At 40.2% G+C, this 25319-nt stretch overlaps 1 protein-coding gene and 1 long non-coding RNA gene across 2 annotated transcripts in view; one reads left to right on the top strand and one right to left on the bottom strand.

The window, feature by feature from the left end:
* Positions 1–2904: 2904 nt before the first annotated feature.
* Positions 2905–25319, bottom strand: part of Itpr1 (inositol 1,4,5-trisphosphate receptor type 1) — a 329142-nt gene continuing 306727 nt past the window's right edge. Inside the window, exons 61-62 of the mRNA XM_063260287.1 lie at positions 12336–12497; positions 2905–4252 (exon numbers count right to left, since the gene is read on the bottom strand). Coding sequence (XP_063116357.1) covers positions 4166–4252; positions 12336–12497 — 249 coding nt within the window. The 3' untranslated portion in view covers positions 2905–4165. The remainder of the gene's footprint in view (positions 4253–12335; positions 12498–25319) is intronic.
* On the top strand, positions 18588–19643 carry LOC134478569 (uncharacterized). The gene is made up of 2 exons (XR_010051288.1): positions 18588–19275; positions 19448–19643. It is a non-coding gene; the product is annotated as an uncharacterized LOC134478569 (long non-coding RNA).

Genomic DNA, 25319 nt, shown 5'->3' with positions numbered 1-25319 from the left:
ATTTATGTGAGATTTAGAGTTGCAAAAGAGAGCTATTAGGAGTTCACTTATCTTTGCCACAGAGTTTTCAGTCTTGACGAAGTATTCATAGTCAATACTTTGATTTATAGACTCCCTTAAGAGGTTTGAAAAGAAATGTGAATCAATTTGCATTGTTCCACATGTAGCAAATAAGGGAGGATTGGTCTGGGAAAATAAGCTCTCTCTGTATCTGTCTAAGTTAGGAGATCTTTGTTTATTTTGGAGGTAGATCTTTGAGCAAGTCACTCTACTGCTTTAGGATGTCCTTATCTTTAAAATAAGTTTCATTCCTCTGTATAGTTTGGTAGATACAGCATATTGTCGCAACCACCTTCAACAGGAGTCCAGGGTTACTATATCCTTTCTTATGTAAAGGTCACGCTTGCTGTTCTATAATTTAAGGTTTCTAATAAGCACAGCCCCTTAACCCCCTAAACCTACTGGTGATATGCACATGCTAGGCAAGTGCTCTACCACTGACTTACATTTCTAGTTCTTTTAAAAAATTTAAAAAAAAATTTTTTTTTGAAAGATAGGATCTCCCTAAGTTATCCAGGCTGGCTTTGAACCTGAAATCCTCTTGTTTCAGTCTCCTGAGTTATTTGGATTCCAAATGTATGCCACTGCACTCCGCTACACATGCTTTTTAAAATTTGTAAAAATATTATTTTAGCAAAAAACAACTCTCTGTGAGTATTCAGTTAAGCGCCTTATATTTTTTAAGGAATAATTTTCCCTCAGAAATGAGACTTATGGTCTCATAATTAGCTTTAAAATAACTGGGAAACTGTCAAGCTGTCCCTTCATTAATGCTTTGTCCACATAGGATTCAGAAATCTAAAGTTCAGTTTTTAATAGGTTAATACCTTAGTTTATTGTAAAGATCTTGGTAATTCCACATAGACATCAATAAAGCTCTTACTTTTGTTTTTTTGGCTTATTGCTATAGACTTGTTGATTAGCTTCCACACATTATGTTTGCTTTATTATTTATGATAGGAACCACTTATTTAAACAGTGAAAGACCAGGCTTTACAGGAGGAGCAAGGTCAAGCAAACCATTTGCACAAAGTATAACCATATTTTAAAACAATGATAGGATCAAAAACAAAGAATAAGGAATATGAACTTGGAAGCAAACCAAGTAAATTAGAATTTTAATGAAATGGTGTATATTGCGTGTGCATGTTGGTGGAGGTTAGAGATACAGTTCATTATGGACTAGGACCATAGCAGACAAAGAGAGGAAGCTTTATGCGTAGGGTTTCTAAGTACGTAAGTTTAGAGACAAGTAGAAAAGGGTAAGACACCATAAATGGTAGAGAAATGGAATGAAATTTCCCAGACCCAGTACTTTAACAAATTGTTCAGTTAAGGAAATCTGCCAAATTCAAAACTTAAACTTGGTGTTACTGCAAACTTTAAAAATTAAATAAATGAAGTCAAATAGCTTTCCTGTGCATTAGTGCTGTACCTCATAACACTACGTTTTCATGCATGACGAATCTCTACCGTCGAAACAGAGGCATTGCAAAGGTGATAGCTGGAGAAAGCAGGCGGAATCACAGCTGTGCATCAAAGGCCACAGGAGTTTTACCTTGAGATTCTGTGTTTTGAGTGCAGTGGTTTTAGTGTTGTCACCCAAACTCCAAGGGTAGGACCTGCCACATGTGGGGTGGAGTAGCATTCCAATTTCAATTATTTCCTGCTGAAGTTGGCAAATTGAATGAAGATTTATGTCTTCAGTGACAGGATTCAAATGAAACATGACAAACCTGTACAAGCTGCCATCTAAACATGTCAATGCAGAACTTTCCAGTGAACTCGATGGGGCCTGGGAGACAAACCACATACATTGTCATATTGTATTGGGTAGCGTGAGAGATCAAAGAGAAAGCTCGGGGAAAAGCAAGTCCTCACTGGTCAAAATGCATGTTGTAGGGTTTAGCCTAGACACCATTTTGGTTTTGGGTAAAAGTATGTGTCTCTTAGGCTTGCCTTATGATGGAAAAATTTTGAGGAGATATGCTATGCTGACTGGAAAATTACTAATTTGTTTTTTTTTTAAAGAGAAAAAAAAGGACATAAAAAAAACAAAGCAAATCATCAAATTTATAAAGTTACACTAGAAGCACTGGTTATGAAACTAGTCACTTAACTGGAATTTAATCCTGACCTAGTTCCCAACACTGAGTGAGAATTACTCTTATTTACCGAGGCACAGAGCAAACTGTTGTCGGAAAGAGCAGCAGAGGGAGCGCTGCTTTGAGGAGGGCGCAGGTTTTTCTGTAGTCAGAAGAGTCGTCAGATTGTCTGCTGAAGGACCCTGACCATGGGGGTGATACTTCCACCTGGTAGATACAAATCAAAGATTTGTATCTTTGGGAAAGGGAAAACCTTAAGAGGCAGCAGACTGATAAAATGCCTCCAATCTTGTCGTGGCATGCTGTGACACCCACGACAGCCTGGTTGGCAGTCACTGCACTAGGTGAGTGAGTGATGAATATTGTGTTAAAAGCACCCCAGTATTTGTTCTAGTGGTTCTCTACCCAGTTATTGTAGCAGTTTGTTTTTATTTTTTTCAAATAACCAGTTCTGCATTTCTGAACTGACCTGTAACCAAACCACTTGCAGTTTAGATTGGTCCTAAAGAAAGTGCATAATTAGAACAGCTCTTGACCGGCATGACGGTGCACATGTAATCCCAGCACTCAGTAGGCTGGAGCAGGAGGATCACTATGAGTTCTAGGCGAGCCTAGGCTACACAGTGAATTCAAGGCCAGCCTGAACTACAAAGTGAAACACAATCTCAAAAAACGAAAAAAAACAAAAACAAAAAAAAAACCTTTTAAGTCACAAATGCCAAATGAAAGTGACCACTCATTGTATAATTCTGCATCATTTATTAAATATTTCTATATATGCATTTACAAACTTGACTCATTTCAGAACTCTGCTTTCAGTACATTTGTAAGCATTTTTGCAGAGTGGTTCTCTAGTAAAATGAGACCCATATACAAAACTAGGCAACAGGTATAAAAGTTTCCTTTCATACTTTTCATCCATCCAGACAAGAAATCAGGTGACAAAGAAATAAAACCAAAACGTGGCTCTTTCAGAAGAGTAGGATGTCAGTGTTCTACTATGAACTCTAAGGGGATAGTTCATATCTTTTATATGGCTGTATATAGTTTGAATACTTCTTAGCTACTGTAGTTGGTTCAGATGAAGAAAAAAACCTACTGTTTGGACTAGATAATATAGAAACCATCAATTACTCTTTTTTTAATAACATGACATCAAAATTCAACCAGGACATGGCATTGATTGGCCAGCAATATGCATTTATCCCAAACACTGCATAAAAATTTTCCTTTAAAAAATTCATTAACTTCTTCACATCCTCAAGTGTGAGACTTTAACATGGCTCTCTTACTTAAAGAAATAGTTTAAATGATCAATTTAGAAGCTAAAAAGTATCCTTGAAACTAATATTGGTTTCCTTAAAATGAATGCTCATTTTTAACAGTTCATAGACCTGGAGCATTGTCACTATGAGACAGAGGCACTAAATGCCGCTAGCAACGAGAAACAGCATCACTGTAGATAATTATATGGTACAAAATGCCCAGGGGCCTGAAACTCACTATTAATATAATTTTGGCAGCAGCATCATTTGATATTTAACCATTTATTACATAGTATTAACACACCAGCTTCAAAGATGTGCACTCCCTCTGGGATACTAGGGAGTTACAAATTTATTGTGATTGCATAATTCATATTGCACAATTTTATAAAAAAACATAAATACTGGCTATTCTAGTTTTAAATACAAAATACATGTCATATAGTTTTAAATCTATAATCTGGTTCAAGTGCAAATCAGGTACTTTCTGTAGTCCTTCCAAAAAAGGCATCTGTAATATTTTTGGCACAAATGAAATGTCATCATGCCAACGAGTCTAATTACAATACATATATCCAAACCTTTAAGTAGCAATCATATACATACAGTATAAAACTGAGTATTTACAAATGTACTAAGCATAAGTGTAACCTTAGTGGGTAAATCAGAATGAATTAGCCATACCCACACCAAAAATAATTAAAAAAGGTAAATACATTTCCTCTATTCATTTGCTTATGCTGGTTGCTGTGGGTTGACATTCATGTGAGGAGGATGTCCTAGAAGACCAATTCTTTGTTTCTGCTTCCTTTGTTCTGTCATCTGGAAAGTTAAAAAGTTTCATCATTAGAACCAGACACTTCCTGTACGTCAAATCATATTCTGAACCATAGCTTTACCTCTGTGGTTACGGTTTGCACTGAAACCCACTTTCTACAAATAGTGTACCATTACCATATCAAACACAGAGAACTTCAGAAAGGGAATCTTCCTAACAGAACGGGGAATTCTGTAACCTAGTCATGTAGTATAACATTCAAGAGTATTGCTTGCTACTTGTTTCATAAAGAAACAAACAAAAAACAGGAAAAGCACAGGATTCTTGATTGTTTTCCCAAATCCATTTCCAAATGATTTAAAGATTCATTGGGAAATGGTGGTTCTGTATGATAGTAACAACATGCCATACTATCTAGAAAAGCAGTGTGCTTGGAATCCAAGGTTTGATACATATATATCTGTATCTATATCTATATATATATATATATATATAGATAGATTAAGAAGCTAGTTAAGACAGATATACTACTGGTTTCTCTGAGTTCACTGAAGAGAAAGATTGTGCTGGTATTGTTAGAACAACTGAATGCAGATGTCTCATGCTCTGGGTGAATGATTTTGGGATGACAATCTGTAGTATGTGTATCATTGTTGCCTCCTAATTGACATGTTTTGAAATTTTTATTTTTTTCCTTTTTCTCCTGGAAATAAAATGGATTTAGAAGGCAAAAAAAGAACCCAAGGTTTGAGAGAGGCTATGTCTATACTCTTCAACGGGTCTTAGGGTCCTCTCATCAAGGACTCTGGAATAGTTGATGAGAGAGAAAAAAAGTGATACATCTAGGAAGATGGAATTGTTCACATATCTCCCTCAGCTCCAGAATAAATAATACTGTCTTGGCCACCAGGGTCTTCTTGCCACCAACAGACACTGAGTTTGGCTTAACATCAGCGAGACCATTTTCTAAGACAGGTTCCAGTGAAACCTGTACTTTTTACCACCCAAAGCAAGAGGTTGACTGTATTTATTTGGTTATTAAGCTAAATAACTTCTCATATGCTGATGAGTTTCTACTTTCTTTGGGGTATTTTAGGTACTTAATTCTTTGCATTGATTTTTCTTAACCTGGTTAATCCTAGTTCTAGTTTTGAGGGTGGTATTTAAACCAATTAAGATAAAAGGCAACAGGAAATAGGTATTAGATACAATTGTATGAAGTGGCTTAAGGTCCTTCTCCTAGGTTTTTGTTTCCTAAAATCAGAGGAAATAGGATGGAAGAGTGAAAACAAAGCAGGCTTTGGAATCAGACAAGGCTATTTCCACATGGTTTGTGATTTAACTTCTGCAAATCTGTCTCTTCATCCACACAATCAGAATGATGTCTGCCTCAGAGGTGGAGAACTGAGAGGATATATATACAAATGTCCTAGTACAGTATCTGTCACATAAAGGATCAGTTTTACTTGACTTTTTGGCACAAATAGACTGAGAGAACATAAAGTAAGAATAACTTAGCTACAATTTTAAAGTAGTTATTTTCTTTTTCAAAACATAGGAGTTACCCTTTCAAATCAAGACACTATTTTTAGGCCCCTGTGGCTATGCTTTCTCTATTATAATTTAGACGAGGAGACTTACAAGGGTTGACTATTTCAAAAGGAAGCTTTTACTAACATTGTTTTGTAAGAAACTGGATGAGAATATCAGCTAGCCTCTGTGTCCTCGGGTGAGTAACAAATCTTTGAAGGAACTGTCACACACTGTATTCACAGGTTCTGTGAGGAAGGAGAACCTCATAGGACACATGACATCAATTCACAACTCACTAAAATGCCAGTCATTCATTCACCTTACTCCTGACAGTCTAGAAGTAGAGCTCAGGTTTTTTCCTCCCAAAACCAAAGTAATCTTGAAAGGGCATCCTATTAAACATAACTAAATAGTGACAATCTTAGAGTGCTCAGGCCCCATTGTACCTCACTAACATTTCCATTTAAAGCTGCTGAGATGTTTTGACTCCATTATTAGAATTCTAATTTTGCTTTCAATTAACTACTTGCACCTGAGATAACCTTGTATGTTTAACTACCATCAACTCTGTTTAATCAGTTCTCTTTGATTTTAGATAGTTATTCTGTCTTTCTCTTCAGCCTCCAAAACTTTATCCTCTAGCAAGTGAGTCTTCAGGTGATAGCACATCTTCCACCTCACTCATGGTCCCATTCTAAGTTTCTCTAAGCTAGATTGCATTTTCTCCATTAATTTTTATAAGGTAATATAACAGGAAATATAAAAAAATTTTCAGATTTATTCAACATTATGACTGGCTCGGGGTAGCCAGTACATAAACACATGCTGCTCAAGGTTTAAGTGGTTAATTCTTCGATTTCTTGATAATTCCAACTACTTATCTATACAATTCTATTTCATTTCCCTGGAGGAGTGCTTCTTAAACTTTAGTATGTACCATAATCACCTAGAAAGTTTGTTAAAACACAGATCAGAGGGACACAGAGTCTGATGCAGCAGGTCTGCTGTGGAGTCCAAAAAGCTGGTTTCTAACAATGTCCCTGGTGACAAACATGGTGCTGGTCTGGGGTCTACACTATGAGAACCAGTGCTTACAACAGCTTTTCACGGTAACCTCCACAAATAGGCCACGATCATTTTGGATATACTTTCATTTTAACAACCAGTATTTGGACACATATGCCCTTCTTTCCAAATGAAAAAAGGTCTTGGAGATGATTTTCTGCTATCAAGGACACAGTGGGCCTTCACTTGGGCTTGTCTAATCTTGTCTTGGTCAACCTTGCAAGACTTTTAGCTAGAAATGCACCCCACAGTGTTGAGCATTGAACCCAGAGTGTCATGCTTGCTAGGCAAGTGCTCTTGTATGGGAGCTACATCCCCATGCCTCTTTCTTTTATTTTTAGAAAGGTCCTGGATAACTTGCCTCAAACTTGCAATACTCCTGCTTCTTTCTAGAAGCTGGTATTATAGGCACACCCTACCATGCCTGGATTGTCATTGGCATTTAAGTGACTAATAAAAAGGAATTGGGAAACTGGTATAGTATTTGGTCTTTTGGACAATCACAGTGGTTATCATCCAATAACCATTTATAAGGAGATTAAAACAAAACAAAACCACAAAACCCCTAAGGACTAAATTTTTCAAGGGAACAAGGCCAACACTGCTGGTAACTTAGATCTTTTCAGCCTATCTGTGCCTATTTTCACATAGATTCTGGCTTTATTAGCTCAATTTGATCTATCTATCTCTCTCTCTATATATATTTCTTACTAGTAAACATCATCACTATTATCTGTTATTCTTATCTGCATCAAAACTATAAAAATAAGTCCATCATTAGTAGAGTTTCACTTAGGATTCTCTCTGAACACCTGAAACAAAATTGACTTTTTTTTTTTGAGAAAGGGTCTCAATATGTAGTTCAGGTTGACCTTGAACTTACTATGTAGCCCAAGCTGGTCTTGAACTTGCAACAATCCTCTTGCCTCAGCCTCCTGAATGCTGGAATTATAGGCATGTACCACCATGTCCAGTCAAAATGAACTCTTGATAAAAATATTCACCAGATTCAGGTTCACATCTAAATTATCTATATTCTCAAAATCTTAACATTGAAACATCACTCGGAGGCCGCGCTGGTAGATTAAAAGCTGGCACAGGAAGGAAAGTTCACTGACAGCACACACACCACAGTCTGGTTTATAGCAGATATTATTAGTCTCTGAGAAGCAGCTTTCAGGTCACAATAAAGTCCCGGTCACTGAGATTCTAAACAGTCAGGAAATCGGTAATAGAATTACTTTTTGCAGTCTTGTAAAATCAGTAATGCTTAGAAATGATAAGCCTGAAATACTGAGAGGTAAAACTGAATCATTTCTTAAGTCCAATTATACTGACTTTATATAACAGCATAGAAAATCTGGTTCAGATTTAAAGTTGCTCTCCAATGTGTCTGCACTCTCCATTTCACCTGGCAAAGTCCTTCTCAAGTTGTGAAACCAAGCTCCAGCATTGTATTTCTAGAAAGTTTGTGGTCAGATTTTCCCTAAGCTCAGACTGAAGGCATCACTCCTGTTTTCATCCCCAGAGCAGTGTATTCAAACTTCTACTGTATTACATACATCTACATTCTAGTAAAATTCACCTCTGTATGTTTGTCTCATAATCTGGTTGGTTAGTTCCACAAGGCAGAGACCAAGTGCTCTTCCTCTTTGCATTCCTAGTACCTACTACTGTACCAGGCAACTACATGTTGGCTGGGAGAAGGAAGTGAATTAATCAGAACGTTTTGCCATTCCTTGAGCATGCCATGCATTGTCATGCCTTTGGCCATGCTGATTCTCTTCCTGGAAAGCCCCTCCTGCATTTCTCTGCCAGCTCAGAAGCCATCTGCTTAAGACTGTGAAAACTAAACTCTTTCCTCATTCTGAATCTCATACTAGACCAGCTATCTACTCCTTTGTACTGTACGGAACTTTAATCATGCCTCAGGTCATACAGTTCTTCACATGATAATGTGCTGTTAGTCTCTAGTGGTCACAAAACAGTGTAAACAAACAAACCCCAAACCAAAAAAAAAAAAACATTTTCCAAGTTCTATTGTGTTCTATTCTCCAACATAGGGCAGTTATTCCAATCTTTTGTTCTTTCCTCCTTAAGCAATTAGTAACTCTCTTGCATGAAAAAAATGCCAAATGCTGTAACATGCTAGTATTACCTGAATTTTCAAGCACTTCTTATTTTCCTAGCAATGACAGATAAGTGTCCTATGGAAAGCCATTACATTTTCAAGAAAGTTAACCCTTAGCTCCGTATTTGCTCTTCTGCATTATGAAGAAAACATGCAAGAAAATTTTAAGTTCTTACATTAGTTCTCCTCCTTGGAATAAGGATGTAAGAGAATCACAGTTAGTATTGAGAATCTCTTGAGAGGGGAAATTTGAAGATGAGATGCATCATTAATACTCAGAATCGCAATTCTAATCAATCACTCTTAGAAATAGAAAGAACACCACCACCATCTACCATTTTACTAATATCCTTATATGAACCCCCCCTCCAGTTGGTAGTTTAAAAAAGTAACAACCAAAGAGGTAAAGATTAAAACCAAAGTCATCCACAATTTTGAATAAGATCTTAAAGAAAAAAATTAAGTGGTAAAACAGTATTTTTACTTGTGAATGGTGTTTTCTTTTAGCTCTTTTTAAAAAAAAGGTAAGAATTTCTTGTTCATTAATCATTTATGTTTTTTTTTTTTTAAATTCAAAAGTGTTTCCCTTTAGAGGGCAGAACACTCAGTTACCATTTCAGAACCAGCAGCTCTCTTAACATATCTGCATGACTTTTTGTATAAAAGTTTAAAAAAACTTAGATTCTTAGAACACCAAACAATAAAATCCAAATTATTCGCTAAGTTGATTCTTGAACAAATGCATTAAAGATTTGTTAGAGGTTACAAAATCAAAAGAAAATATAGATCAGTTAGTTCCTTTTTAAAGAAGTATCAGCAGCTACTGTGAATTTTTCCTGTAATTCTGGACACCTTAAAATTTAAGCAGATCAATTCTGGTAAAAGTACTTGAGAATATAGTATTGGCTTATTATGCTTCTTTGTAACCTGTAATATTTTTTAAAGGGGGAAAAGGTTCATTTTCAAATTCATCGACAAGGGAAGGGCTTTCTGGAGAATGGTTCCAACTTTAAAACAAAAACACATAAAAAGGGCTGGAATTGAGTAGTCTAATGTATTTTGGTTCTAATGTCACTTAAGAAACCTTAGTTCACTTTTAATAAAATTTTGTGTAAGCCAAAATTTTAATTTAGTGGGGGCATTCAACCCTAAACAAAAAAAAGAAAAAAGCCAGATCTTATTATGCTCAGTTTTGTGAAATGGCAATAAATTATCCTTCACTCTATTTAAGTGTATGATGTAACTTTTGAAATGTTAGGGCCCTTAAAAAGGAAGAATTCACGTAGTGAACCATGAAAGGCAAACAGTGCAGTGACAAAACAAATCAGAGAACAAAAACACACACCACACAAAACTCAACCCATGCTTGGGGGATGAGACTCCTGCCCGATACTGTGAGAAAAGGATCGGTCCGTTTCCTAAGAGACCTCCGTGTTCCTCGGATCACAGAAGATGGGCAAACTGACAGTCCTGAGTACCCTCCTACACCTGGGATTCTTTTTTCAGTTTCCTCAGCTCAACTCATTGGCTGGACAAGGCTTAAAAAGTGAGCACCAAAGCAGCCTCAGCATCCCTTTCAGAAAACCTCAAAACAGACTCTGCACTCAAAGGACAAGGACCCTGAGGAAAGGGCTGGTTTGGTTTTTACCAAAACCAAATACTCAGAAGTACAGTAGTTTTGTTTCAAACATATTGCAAGAAACTCTCTAGTAAAGTGGAAACACCCAATTTCTCTTATTGGAATATGTCCCTGAAGAGCTTCCAAATGTGATCAAGAGCAATGGCCTGATCTTTACCAAGGAGGCAAGGATGAATTCTGGCTGAAGAGCTGGAATGCCTCAACTGGTGCAGCTCTGGCACCTAAGGCAGGCAGCAGAGAAGATCGGTTTCTTTCAAAAATGGCACCAGATTTTTATGGAGATCTGAGAAGTTCCTTTGATCAGACCGTTTGTAATCAGTTTTTGTATGATTTTTTGGTGCTTAATTTAAACCATCTGATTTAACTGAATTTTTTAAAGCCACAACTATATCAAATGAGAAAAGATGATAAGTGAAGCTTGACGGGCATTTAGAAGTCTGCTTAGCTCCTGGGGGACGGGGCAGCAAAAGCCGCTATCGTAGATGGTATACTCATGTGTCAGTTTAGTCCTGTGGAACATCCGTCAGCTGTTAAACAGCAGGGTAAAAAGTTAATAAGCACAGTAATCTAGGTTATTATTCATTGGAAGTTGTAACCAAGCTAGGGTTGTAGACAGCCTTTATCAATATGGACTTTTCTCATTAGTGTTTTTTTTTTGTTTGTTTGTTTGTTTGCATCTCAACACATGTAAACAAAAAGAACTTAGGGCCAAATAGTTCGGTATCTTAGGAATAATTTGGCTGGAAAGGAAATACAATTCTAAACAGGATTATTAAAAATCCTCTGTAAATTATCTCCAAGGAGAGTTTACTGTGGATGAGGACTTCCCCAGCTAGGGTGTGTGTAAGGGGAACATATCACAGTACCCGAAGGGTGGCCTGCCTGACAGCTACTGCTACACAAAATTTATAATTTTGTGTATGGAATCTATTAACAAGCTTCAAGAAACATAAAATGCTGAACAGTACATGATTATTCCAGTAAGCTACAGAAATGCAAGATCATAGCTTGCTCGCCATTCTGGACTCCGATTCTTAACAGAACTACATCCAATTAGTAGGTAACTAGTGGCTGACTGGTTATTTTAAGGGCATCAAAAGAGGAGAAAAAGAATTTGTGGCGTGTGGTATAAATTAGACTTCTCTACCAACTTACTAAAAGGGGTAAAGCATTTATCATACAGATAGGATCTGTACTTTTGTAGGTTACCAACCTCTGAGACCAGGGATTATGTATCTGTTGCTGAGAGTTTTCTCCTCAGAAGCTAATACAATGCCTCTTGTGGCAGTCACTCAGTATGTATTTTGCAAACAAATGAAACAAAAAAGGCTTTTCTATGACTACGCTTTACCCCAGCATGCTGAATTTAAATATCATGGGTAAAGATCTGACAAGTCAGAGTTAGGAAGCAAAATAACAAATAGCTTTTAATCTCTGAATCAAGTAAAAAGGATATAGCTTTATGTACTGTGTTTTTGTCCAGCAATTCCCTGAAATACTGTGCATTTCCTCATTTTGTTTTCCTTTCATATTAAAACCGTATTCTCTGCAAGACAGCAAACAGTGCCACAGCCTTTTCCTATAAAAGAGCGGTGAAGGGCATGGACGAGGGAAAACCTGTGGAGTCCTTTTGTCACACGGTTGCCTGGTCCCCTCCTGTCCAGGTAATGTGTTGCAGTACTGTACCACGAACACTACAGATTTGGGGACCCCTTGTTAGATTTGGGGTGTGCAGCAGTGGCACACGTCTCTTCTTTACCTGATCTTTTAATTCTGATAGCTGGCCAGAAAGGTTAGTGACAAGCTTCATGGTGGACTCCAGCTTCTCCTGCAGGTTCCTCAGTTCATTCTGTTCTCCTTCAGAGTCGCTGCTGACCAAGGACATGGCTCTCATCCTGGGGAACCAATCAAGGTTTCTTTCCTAGAGTTCACATTTTAAAAAAGCAGAAATTACTTTTAAGGGTACAAAAAAAGAAAGGCTATCTTATCATATCATCTTATTTATGTGCCATCTTTCATTAGTTTATCTCTTGTCTATGCTGGTACTAATGTACGGTGTAAAAAATATTCAGTAATGATTTCTTTCTTTCTCTTTCTCTCTCTCTCTCTCTCTCTGTCTCTCTCTCTCTCTCTCTCTCTGAGACATGGTTTCACTATACAGTTCAGGGTGGCCTTGCACTCACTTTGTAGCCCAGGCTGGCCTTGAACTCGCAGCAATCCTCTTACCTCAGCCTCCTGAATGTTGGGATTACAGGCATGCATCACTACGCCTGGCTAATAATGAACATTTTACACTGAACACAACTGAACTCAATTCTTAGAAGAGGAAGTGACTTTAAAACTAAATATAGGGAGAAAGTAGGTTTCCAAATTAGTCCTAATCTGCAACTCTGAGTACTGCCATTGTGGCTCTGAACTGTACATGTCTGAGTAGTTTTGTTTTAAATTGTGGTAAAATATGCATAACCAAGTTTATCAGTTTTAATGTATACAGTTCAGTGGCATTAAGTACATTCAAATCACTGTGCAACTATCACCAGGACATTTTTTTATCGCTCCTAACTAACATCCCATCCTTGTTAAACACTTCTGGTAACTGCTACCCTATTTTTTATCTCTGTGAGTTTGACTTCTCTCCGTACTTCATTGTCCTGAGAAAACTGTAAGTCCTTTGGAAGTGAAAAGGACTGTAAGAGCGCCTATGTCCTGGCACTTCAATGATACATTTGTGTGCGTGAGTTTGCAGGGATAAGGGAACTATTAAAGGGATGAAAATGGGGAATGGACTCAATTTTCCAGTTTGCGAGCTGCTGGAAGCCACCCGTCAACTCTTGCTTCTTACTCCTTCCAGCCCAAAATGGCTGATGGGTGCTGTCCGTCAGTTTAAGGAAGCACCCCTCCCCATGTCCATCTCCATCCTGGATGTCACAGACTGTACCTGTGAACATTCTCACGCCTAACTAAGTAGCAGAACGCGCTCCTCCTCTTTTCTCACCTCTTTTGTCTATGGTGCACGCATCACTCCTACATTCTAAACCGAGGCAGGAAACAGTAAGAAAGTTTAAACAGCATGAACCTGGGGACTAATACCATGTCTGCCTGCTGCCATTTTCACCTGCACTGTTTTGATCTGGTCAGGGCAAACTTAATACACTTTCTAGTAACAAGTTAGCCGCTCTCGCCAGAGACACACAAAGACTGTGCCATGGTTCTGTGTACATCAGGGATCAGGAACATTTTTCTGTACAGTACAAACTTTTTCTGTACAGCACTGTGATTGCTATCTGTGAACAGACTGATCCCAAAGGAGAACAGTTTGAATAGGGAAGTTGCAAAGCTTCACTTACAGTGGCACAACCTGAGGAGCCTATGGCTACATCATCCAATGGAATATAACAGGATATGATGCCACATCAAGTTTAGAGATCACTGATCCCACCACAGTACATATTATGTGGAAACTGAGGTGCTGTAGAGTAACTTTCCAGGAGGCTGGGGTGGGGTGACACTAGTCAGTATCTGCTTTTCAAAGGAGATCCTCAGAATTAGCCATTTCATACAAATTGTAAACTGCTATAACTAAGTACATTTGGGGAGGTGGATATTTGATAAAGTATTTGAATTCAAGTAAGTATAGGTGCTGAAAATATTTTAAAAACATTTGTAACAAATTCAACAAATAATGCAAGAGCTCTGACTACACAGGAGGTAAGGATGCAGCAAAGACATGGTCACTGTACTCTGGATCTCTTTAAAGTGGAGGTTGACATTTAGGTGATGGAGCTCCTGCCACCAGAGTGCTTGCAATGTAGTAAGCAAAGTGGACACCAGATAGTAGAAATGCACGCTAGCTAGCATCCAATGAACAGTAGAGGAAGCGGCAACAAACAAAGAATCAAATATTAGTGACTGTTGGCAAGAATCCTCTGCACAAAAGGCCCAGGAAGGCCACCGTCCAAGAGGCCCCAGGAGTAGTTAAGAGGTGATTGGCCAGACCACATCTGAGAACACGCCTGCTGCTTTGCCAGGTAGCCAGAACTCTCCTGCAATTCACTTATTACCAGTATGTAGCTAAATGCCACACTGTCTAAAATGTTAGCAAATTCATCTAAAACCTGGCCTTCAAATCACACATGTTCACTTGCTTAGCAAACCCTCTTTAAAAATGAAAAGCAGATTTCTAAGCACAATCCACATGAATGAGGTCATCATGAGACTCCAGAAGATCCATCTGTGAGTCTGCAGATAGCTGAAAGTCTAGGGTACAGCCTACTATCTCTTGCTTATCCTAGTAACAAGTGGCCCAATACCAAATTAAAAGGAGAATGTTCATAGCATATTCCCACCTTCCTTCCCAGCATCTGTCATTTCCTGTTTCTTTCTCCTCCACACCCTCCAGGCATTTCATAAGGAGTTTTGAATAGATGCAAAATGCATAGGCTTCTGAGGCTCAACAGCTGTTCTCTCAACGTTTACAACTTCTGTGCCCAACACAGGGCTGCAAGTTGAGGACTAAAGCTGAGAAGATCAGGTCCTAGGGTGTAGGTGTGTTAGTCCAGAAACTGTGGCCGCAGTCTAGGGTGGGTCTCAAGTCCAAGGCAGACCTAACAAGTATGCTGTGTGCAAGGAGACACTGGCATGAAGAGGGCTGCAAGGTTTAAGGAAAACACATCTTTCTTCTCTCCTGTGTATGCTGCACAGGGGAAACCTGTAAGTATGGGGCATGAAGGCCTTACCCAAGGGATACTTAAAGCCACATGCAGCGGTAACATCACTGAGAGCTTCCATTTCAGTTGAAAGTAAATGACTGAAAATTTTATATTAAACTAAAAAGTACCCTGGAGCAGAACATGAAGTTAAATAAAACTATACAATATGACTAAAAAATATAGTGAATGTTTACAATTAAAAAATTATTACAGCAAAACACACACTGCCATTAAATGCCCCTGACTTCAAACACACATACCCTATTGTTTGTACCACTTTCTGAAGAAGTTTTGCAAGTCCACTGTCATAGCTGCCTTGTCCTGAATAGATTAAAAATGTTCACCATTCACAGTCATTCTGAAAATTTGACAGTGCCAGAGACAGTAATAACGTGGAGGGGGACACTCTGTAATGTTTTTATGAGCCTGCCCTCCTGTGAGACGGCACTCAGCAGCAGCACTTACTTGAAAGAAATGAAAAAGGAGTTCCAGAACCGCTTTGCAAAGTGGGAAGAATGATGGGGTGCGTTCAAACAGAAGGAGACTGTTCTGCGGGGCATTAATGACAATGTCTCTCTTACTGTAATAGTTTTTTTTTTTTTTTAAACACATTGTATTTAATCAGCCACTTCAAAGAAAGGTCCCATTTATTGCAAGTCACTCTGGGTCATATGCTTGGCCCCCAAAGTTTTCTCTCAGTTTGCAGTTGGTTTTGTTTTCTGCTTAGCAGGATAAGCTCCAGTGTGGTACAAGACAAACAGGATGCCCTCCTCACAGAGAATCTAAATCTCTAAATGGACCTGATTAGACTAGTCCTTACTGTAGGAGTAAAGAAAGAACACTCACATTCAGTGACTTTCTATGTAGCTAGGACTTTCTTAAGAGTGCGGCATTACTCCGCGGAAGCTTGTTTTCCATGGCCAACCAGAGCTGGAAGGTCTAGAAATGTTTGCAATATCTTGCCTTTATATCTATTCAGGATCAAAACTGTGGGTCACTGTTTTTGCTTCTACTACATTTTTGGGAAATTCATCTTCAACTGAGGCCTTCTGTTTCTATATGAATTCAGCTTCAGGTGAGTGTATAAGGTCAGGAGACTTGTGTTTGGGGGTGGCAAGATCCCTGTCTCTTTGCTGCTGGCATCTGATATGCCAGTGTCATGAGGCACGCTGTCTGTTCTCCTGCAGTCCAGCCAGACAGTTCCCCTCACTGTAAGTGCTTCCTGTGTCAGACACACTAACTGAAGCCACAGCCGGAAGCAGGTTGCCCGCAAGCTCTAGGGTTCTGCTTAGTTCTTTTCTAGGTAAAGTTGGAAAAGTCCCTGAAAGGCAAACACTGAAGTTTTAGAGAGGGGGGAGGCACTGGCTAGCCTCTTCATTCAAAGTCCTTGCCTGAAAAGAGGCAGGGTGTGTATGACACACTGACACACACAGACACAGACAGACAGACATACACACACACACACACACACACACACACACACACACACACACACACGAGGGAGGAAGCCAGACTGTATGATGCAAATGCTCATCATTCTGAGAATCAGGGTTTTTCTTCCCAGATTCAACTGAAGAGACTTTTCTAAGAAAGACTCCTGAACATCCATCACCTCCTCAGAGACAGACTGTTCAGGTAGAGAATTCTGTTCATCACTTAAATAGGGGAATACCGACCGCCATACCCTTTGTTCTTTTACAGCCAGATGAGACACTAAGGTACATTTTTTTTTAAGGTAGAGGGGCTTGAACATCATGGGAGAGAAGACAGATTCTGGAAAAATGGAGCAGTGGCTTACTTATTTACTCCTGAGAAGCTCTGGAGGCAAGGACTGTCCTTTTCACTCAAATGGAAGCTTCATTTCTGTTTATCTTACCAAGCAGGAAGAGAGACAAGAATGACTGGCAGAGGGTATTCAAACCCCCTTATTTCAGACTCTCTGAAGACGCTCAGTGGAGCAGGTCTGATGATGAACACAATACTTTGCAAAGGCAGGGCTACAGGACACTTTGTAAATATTAAATCATTTGTCACTTTGGTGAGCTAGGATAATTATTTCCATAGAAGAAAAAGAAAATAATTATCCTTTAGAGTTTATTTTTCTAAGATCCCAGCAAGAAAAACAAAAGTAATCTACTGCTCTGAGGGAAAAGTGTGACAATGATCTTTAATTATGCTCAATAGCAGTGAAATTTACAATTAAAAGGCTCAAAAAGATAAGGGACAAAGAGATCACTGGGTACAAGAAGCTCAGAGGGGATTAAGGGATGTAGAGCAGAGGATGCTTTTAGGGAAGTGAAATATTTTGCACGATACTGTAATAGTGAATACATGCCACTGTATACAGTATTTGTCTAAATTCATGAGATATACAACACCCAGAGTAAACCCTAACGTAACTTCGAACTTTAAAAATAGAATATCAATGTTGGTATAAGGTTGTAATACACATACCACACCAATATAAGGCATTAATGATAGGGAAAACTGGGGGGAAGTGAGAGAGTACAAGCTACATCTCTTCTCCTTTCTATTTGTTCCATTTTTCTGTAAACCTAAAAGTGCTCTAAAAAAAAAATCAATGTCTATTAATTAAAAAAAAAAAATGGGCCTTGCACCTGGAATTCCCTGGTTACCTCCAAATTCAAGTACTAAAAATACAGAGATTCTCTATATTTCTACAACCACCCTGTGACATTTGTGACAATAAAAAGAACAATGCCTGGATTCATAAGTTAAGGCGAGTTTGAGGTGTGACTCTGTAACGTGTACACAGGACAGTGAAAGAATGAGTCATCTCATTTAGCTCCTGATTTTTTTTTTTAAGAGATTACCAGGTACTACACTGGGTTATTATAAGTATCAAATGGCTGTGCATCATGTGTCCCATAAATGGAACACATTCTCCAGGAGCCTTATAAATCAATAATGCCATTTCCACAAGGTCACAGAGCTAGCAGAAAGGCAGCACAGCAATCTGGACATTAACTCCAGTTTCAGGGCTTGCCTCCTGTTGGAAAGTTCAGTTTTTTTCTTTCTTTGGAATTAAACCTTTCAGATTTACTGATTTCTCTTTTACCAACCAAGCCATATGAATGCTGTCCAAGCTGCTCACAGCTGAGGTGTCAGCCTGATTCTGTTTTTGAGATCTGAATGACATTACCATTTTAGGTCATATTACATAATCTTCAGCTGGGGTATAATGACCAATTCCCCTTCCCAGATTGCCTTAATAGTTAGCTGTTCTTGGATGATACAGCTCAACAAAGACCTCCTGCTAGCAGGGAGAACCACACCTATTTCTGGTGAAATTCCTCTGCAGAATCATTTTTTCAAGACCTAGGGCCCCAGAAGAAGTGTTCCACGGGAATCCACAGGGCTGTGGGAACGCAGGAGTCAGCACCTGCAGTGAACATATAGATTCTGGGCACCTGCAGCTACCACACCGAAGAAACCAGAGGTCAGAGAAGAGTAGGAGGGTCTGGCTGCCTGTGCAGGGCAGGGCCTGCCCACGTGAGACTCCTAATAAGGAACAATCAGGCCAACTCATCCCTCTTCCCAAACCAGCATCCAAGCTGGCTTATGACACTTTGCTTAGGCAGCTTTTCCTGCAGTTTCAATTACCTAAGAAATTTATCAGATATTACCAGTGGCAACATAGGAGACTTCAGCAATTTTCATTAGTTTCCTTCTATTTTTCTCTGGGTTCCATTAGTTTTAAACTTTTATCAGTTGTTAATTAATAAGCGGCTTCATACACTGCTGTGTCATCGGATGGATTCATAGCTCAGACTAAAAAAGTTATGCTTAAGTCAGCCCTGCCAGACGCACTGAGAAGGAGGTAGTGAGGCGGTTTTTGTCAGTGTCCGTGAGATTCCACAGGAGTCAGGACCAATTACCAGGGTGCTGCTGAGAGCAGGATGGTTTGCAGGAAGGATGCCACACAGCACAGTCTCTTGAACGTGACGGAGGTCATTTGCCAGGTGCAAGGTTCGTAAATTCCTTACTGCTTTCCAAATCCTATTTCCTGATCTGTCCTATGTGCTCTGACTCCCCCAATATTTACTAGCATGATCAAGTACATCTCCTCTCTCTTGTGACACCCCCTTCTGCGATCCCCTCATAGACCCCGAAGCCCACACCTCCCCATTTCCCGTTTCAGGAACTTCTGCACCATTTTGAAAGATGTGCCATGGAATTTGAGAACTCAAAAGGGGACACGGAACTTTCTGATTCTCTGATTCAACTTCCTCATTGTGCAGGGAGAAAATTGGAGGTGCTGAAGAGAGTGGGTGGGTGAAGGTAAAAACTCAATCTTGGCCATTGTATAACATTTAAATACAAATGCTTACACCTAAGTAATGTTTTTTTTTTCCATTTTCATCTTCCCTGAAGACACATTAGGAGGCTACATTTTTAAGGAATCCTGAATATATGTACACTTGACAAATACAGTCAAATTCAGAAGACTGTATAGGTTGAGGAATTCCTATAAAGGCTTTTTTTATGGCTGCAAAATGACTCTATGGTGTACTCTATCAATATTTAGACTGAACAGGAAATGCAGGAATTAGGAGAATGGGGTTATAAATAGGATGTCTGGAACCGAAACGGCAAGCAGGGCACCCCACTGGAGTTTAGATCAAGATAAGGAGGGTAGATCAAGATAGAGAGGGAAAATAAAATAAATTTTTGGAGTTTATCCGATCAGCCACATTGAGGAAAATGTGTATGTGAATATTCAATCAGCCACACTGAGGAAAATGTGTATATTTTATATACAAACAGAGGCAGGTACAAACACATAAATTCACACACTTACATTCTGGGATTAACCCATGAGGAAAGCTGTTTTGCGAGGGATCTTCTGTTGGCTGATCTAACTCTTGCTGGGCACAACACTCATTTTCTACATGGTCTTTCAGACCACACTCCTGGGTATACCTGTTCTTCCTGCTCTACTTTAGCATTTAAGTTCTTGAAGGACAGATTAGGATTTAATTCACTGTTAGAAATCACCTATGACACCCTCCATGCAGGTCAAAAGGTTGTACAATCCAGAGAGCATGGGAAGCTAAATGCAGAACTGGGGTCCAGATTTTGAAGTGCACAGAGGGCGAGGGGTGACTTCATCTCAAGACGAGAGGGCACAATGTGTTACGAGGCTGGGCGGGGAAACTTAATCTCAGCAAGTGCTTTGTACAGCTGCCACCAACGAGATCCCAAGCTCAAGTGCAGAGGGTGGGGTGAGAGCCTGCCTGGCCGGCCGGCTGGAGGAGAGTCCCATGATGCTGACTTGCTGTTTCCAGCCACTGAGAAGCCAGTGCCAAATCCCTCCTCACTCCTCTCATTCTGATATTATTGAACTGTCTGCTATGGTGTCAGCTAACTTCAGGAAGCATTCTGGGAGTCATATTTAGAGGGCAGCACAGGCTGTATCCTCACACTCTATTAAGGGCTTTTGGAGCCCAGGTGACATTTCAGCTAGTGCTACTGGACTCCTAGGTTAGGCACCGAAGCTACTGATAGAGCAGTACCACTGCTGAAGTATCCATGCTAATGTCCCAGTCATTGGTCAAGACACTCTTTGCTTCTTCCAGGCATCCTCATTATAATTCCATAATAAAACTCTGGACTCATTATTGTAGGTTTGCATGGGGCAAAGAGTGACAGTGTAATGTTATGAACTGCCAGGACCTGCCTACTCCACGTACAGCAAAGCACATAGTACGTGCAAACTTCAAAAGGAAAGGTCCACAGATTGAGGAGCACATTCTACTGGACTCTCTCTCTCCTGGGCTCTCTGCCCACCTGGCAGGAACTCCAATGTCTAATTTCCTTCAAAGGAGACCCCTTCAGGATGGCTGTGTTAAGTTTTATGTTCACTTTTGTACACTAGTTACTACTATAACTCACTCTTCCCTCAAAAGTCCAAGGCCTCACTCTTACCTAATTATGATCCAGGAAACCTGACCCTCCCATTTGTGTCCTGAGTTACCTCCTTGAACCCCTACAATTGGTTCCTCTGACTATGACCACCCCTGGCAGAAAGGTGCTGTCCCATTTTGGAGAATGCCTGTCTGCAGATTTTTATAGCATCAGGCTCTCTCTTAGGTCAAGAAAAGTGCAAGACTTCAGACAGTTCTGCTTTAGAACAGAAAGGAATATACACGTGTTCAGTTCCCATTTTGATCTTTTGCCCTTAACACATTGTTTTCTGATTGTGTTTGCTTTCTGTGTCTTATCAAATAGATAAGAGTCCTGGGGCCAGCTGTCCTATTACTTTTTAGTTTTTCCATAGATGTTTAGGAGCACTGAATTTGCTAACAGATTTTATTTGCTTTGAAAATTTATCCAAAAGATACTTTCAAGCAAACAGGCTATTTCTTGCATTTTTAAAAAAATGTAAACTGTACCAGGCTTTTAAGAAACTCTTGTTCTAAGGATGCTAGCTCCTGAGGTCCTCCCCTCTATGCAAAAGCACCCCACAGCTTGAAAGAGGATATAGTGGAGGTGTCTGCCCTGGTTCTGAGAAAGAGCTGGCATCAGGCTTAAAGGATGATGGAGCAGACATTCTCACATTTAATTATTAGGGACTTATACTCAAGGGATGAGTCACTGGGGTGTGGCAGCTCATCTGGCTATGGTGCTGGTGAGTTGTCCTTTCCTGGGCACACATTCCCCTGACACGTGGCCACCAAAGGACATACAGTCCCTGTCTCAAATTTAAGTGAGGGTAGTGGAGTTCATCAGGTTAGCGAGTCAAAATTAATATATTCCAGATACATCATTTACAGGAGCTGTGCTTTGTCTGTTTTCCAACTCCTGATATCCAACAACCCACTACAGTACTTAAGGCAGTTGCATGAAGAGTTGTACTGGCAGTGGCAGCTCTGAGAATTAAACCTCTAACCACGAGGCTGCCATCTGGTTGATCTATGCACTGGCCAGTCAGCATTACTTAGGAGATCCTCTTTCACATCCTTCTGTCTATCCTCTATGAGGCCTTTTCTGCCTCTTCTAATGCTCAGCATTGGTAGCAAAGAGCCTGGGAGACAAGCCAGTCCAAGTCAGAAAAACCAGATGTAGCCAGATGACTGACGGCTGCAGGCTCTGTCCCAGAGGGTATATGCACATGCACCAAGATAATGGTTATCTGTGAACACACAGAGATGTGTGGTTATCACTGTGTGGGGGCTTAGTGCATACGCAGAATTGTTCTCTAGCTTTGTGACCCTGGTGAAGATGCTCAACCTTCCTGAGCTTTAAGGTTCCATTTAATAAAATGGAAACAGCACCATGCATTGTACTGCATGTGCAGGATTAAATGAGATTGTGTGCATAAAGTGCTTATTTTGTCAACATTGATTAATGGTAACTTAGTGTAAGTTATTTCCTACTTGCCCTTGACATGGCCAATTCCAAGATATAGAAGTGAAATTTAAATTCAATTAGCAAAAAGATACTTTATATTTCAGTTGTTTGGTTAGTTTTACTAAATTTCCTTTTAAAGCATCTCAAGTGTCTAACTTTTAACACTAACTTGGTCTCCTGTACTTGACTGCAGTAAAAAAATGGGCTATTACATCTTTGTTGCTGGATCATGTATTTGATCTTTTACTCATAGTCCACCCACTTGTGTATTACTTAAATTCTCTAGGACAAAATACTCATAGTGAATTGCTAATCCAAAAGCATGCCCTTCTAAATTACCATCTAAAGACTAACATAAATTTTCAGTTTAAGTGGTACAAAAGCAAAACCAAACAGTGCTAAAGTTGTACAAAACATGATGTGTGACACATGAATTGTGAAAATTTAAATGCAGACCAAGGCTAATTAAAGCTTACTTATTAGCTTCTTCTTGTAGGTTATGGCAAGACTGCATGTTCTAGGCCAGCCTCTCTCAAAAGAAAAAATAAAAATGCTGAGGGATATAGCTCATAGCTCAGTGGGAGGACATCCCTGGCTTCAGTCCCCAGCAGCCAGTAAAACAAACAAACAAACAGACCCCCCCCCCCAACTGCTTATTAAAATAGGCAAGCACCAAACTCCAAGTTCTTCGTGGGAAAGATAAGTTTTTCCTCCTGCTTTGAACTGCCAGGGGCTATGGTGAGGGCACGATGCAGTTTCCTGTCTCCAAAGCACAGTGTGCCTAGGGCTTTGGTGACTAACAGTGAGCCTGCTTCTCCTGTAGGAAGTGTGCTGTGAGCTGCAGGGGAGAAGGGTGAGTATCCCTTCACTTCCAAATCACAGACTCACCTGCCAGCAGGTACTCAGGCAAAGGGAAAAGTCATCAGCAAATCACAATCTACAATACAAGAACCCACAGACTGCCGCTCAAATCAATTCCAGTGTAATTTCAGGCAGTGAAAGCAGGTGAAACCACTAAATACAAGGAACACAATTCACAAGTGCTGGACCTCTTCCTGACAACTGAGAAAGCTGGACACCCACCATGCTTGCCTCTAAACTCAAGGACAATGAAGGATTTAACTTTGAGAGAGGGGAGGACACAGGGTTTTCCCACAGAAGTGCAAAATGTCAACGTGTCTAGTCTGATTTCTCTTAGTAACAACATGCCCACAGCCAAGGTGCCTCGGAGTCCTGGTAATGAAACTCGCTTTGTATCCTCAGAGCGCCTGAGGTGCTCTGCTTCCTGGCTGCAGCGCTCTGAGCCTGCTGCGTCCTCTCTGCACTCCTCCACAAGTGCTCACCACCCACCAGATCTCATCTGTTTGTCTCACTGCCACATGACGGATGTGTGAGGTAGGATTAACCTCAGTTTACAGACAGGAAACTCGGGTCAGTGACAACCCATGACTTGCCCAGGGTTACACAGCTATGAAGCAGCACATCTGAAAATCAAACTTTGGATCTCCTGCTTCTAGATCCAATAGCTGAATAGAGATGGATTCACAGTGGGCATTATTAGCCTGGCCCTGTTTTGGTCAGAAATACCTTCACCTTCAGTGAATTAAGAAAGGAGATGACCAGAAAAAAAAAAAAAGAGAGAGCATGATCTGTTTTGCTGAAGTGAACATTAATTTGTGAGTGAACAGCTAGCATGAAGTTCTCAACTGTGAGGCACAGTTTCTTCAGATTTTCCTCCTTTTTCTCCCTCCAGCGATGCCAAGAAACAGCCAATTTCCACTTACAGAGAGCAGTAGCTGAAGGCAAGTTCCAGGAGTTAGAAAGGTCATGTTTTGGACTGAGGAAAGCTGTCTTGTGTTTTAGATGGCCAGGCAGCCGCCAAAGGGGAACCGGGACAGGGAGCATCAATGCCAGCACACAGCCACCCTTCTCACCACTTTCATTCATGGCTAGTCACCTTTATCTTCCCAGAGTCAGGTGGGGTCTCTAAGAACACATCTCAGTCTCATGCCCAGGCAGATTCTGCTCCCAGATGCTGGCTTTTTAAGAGAAAACCTACTGCCATCCCTGAAGCGCTGATCTGCAAGGAGCTATTCTTAGGGCCTGGGGAGATTTTCCACCCTCGGGGTGGCTACCTATGGCCTTCTCCACTTGGTCCTGCTGAATTTGCCTTCAGTAGCTGTCATTTCACGTCTCCAGGGATGTTAACCAAGGGCTAAAGGAGAACTGAAGAAGGACTAAACATCCTCAGCCTTCCACCATTGCGTGCTTAAGGATCACATGCCACCAAAGAGCCTGTTTTGAAGATTTCTTTTGGTACATGTGATAAGTACAAGAGTGCTGAGCCCCCAGCTGACTTGCCTCACTTTCTCCCAATAAATATTAAACGCTCCTGCTCTCTCCTTTGCTCTTAGCCTCCTGGGCCTGACTTGTTAAACATATCCTCTGATTTGAACTTCCAGGAGAAGTGAGCAGGAAGCCTAGCTCCTCCCTGGGTATGACTGAGTTGGACATGTGGCCTGCTCCATTACAGGTGTGGGGTGTCCGTGTCTGCTAAACAGTGTAGCCTGGCACCTCTTGCTCCTTCCCTGCTGTGGCAGATGCACTTCTGGGAGCATTAAGATGAGACATTGCTGCAAGCAGTGCTGGGGAAAAGGCAG

Source organism: Cavia porcellus, unplaced genomic scaffold (assembly GCF_034190915.1).
Source record: "Cavia porcellus strain 051 isolate PalLab524CR breed Dunkin Hartley unplaced genomic scaffold, mCavPor4.1 scaffold_13, whole genome shotgun sequence".
Taxonomy (NCBI): Eukaryota; Metazoa; Chordata; class Mammalia; order Rodentia; family Caviidae; genus Cavia; species Cavia porcellus.
Note: the sequence above shows the minus strand (reverse complement) of the source record. Positions and strands in the feature narration are given on the sequence as shown.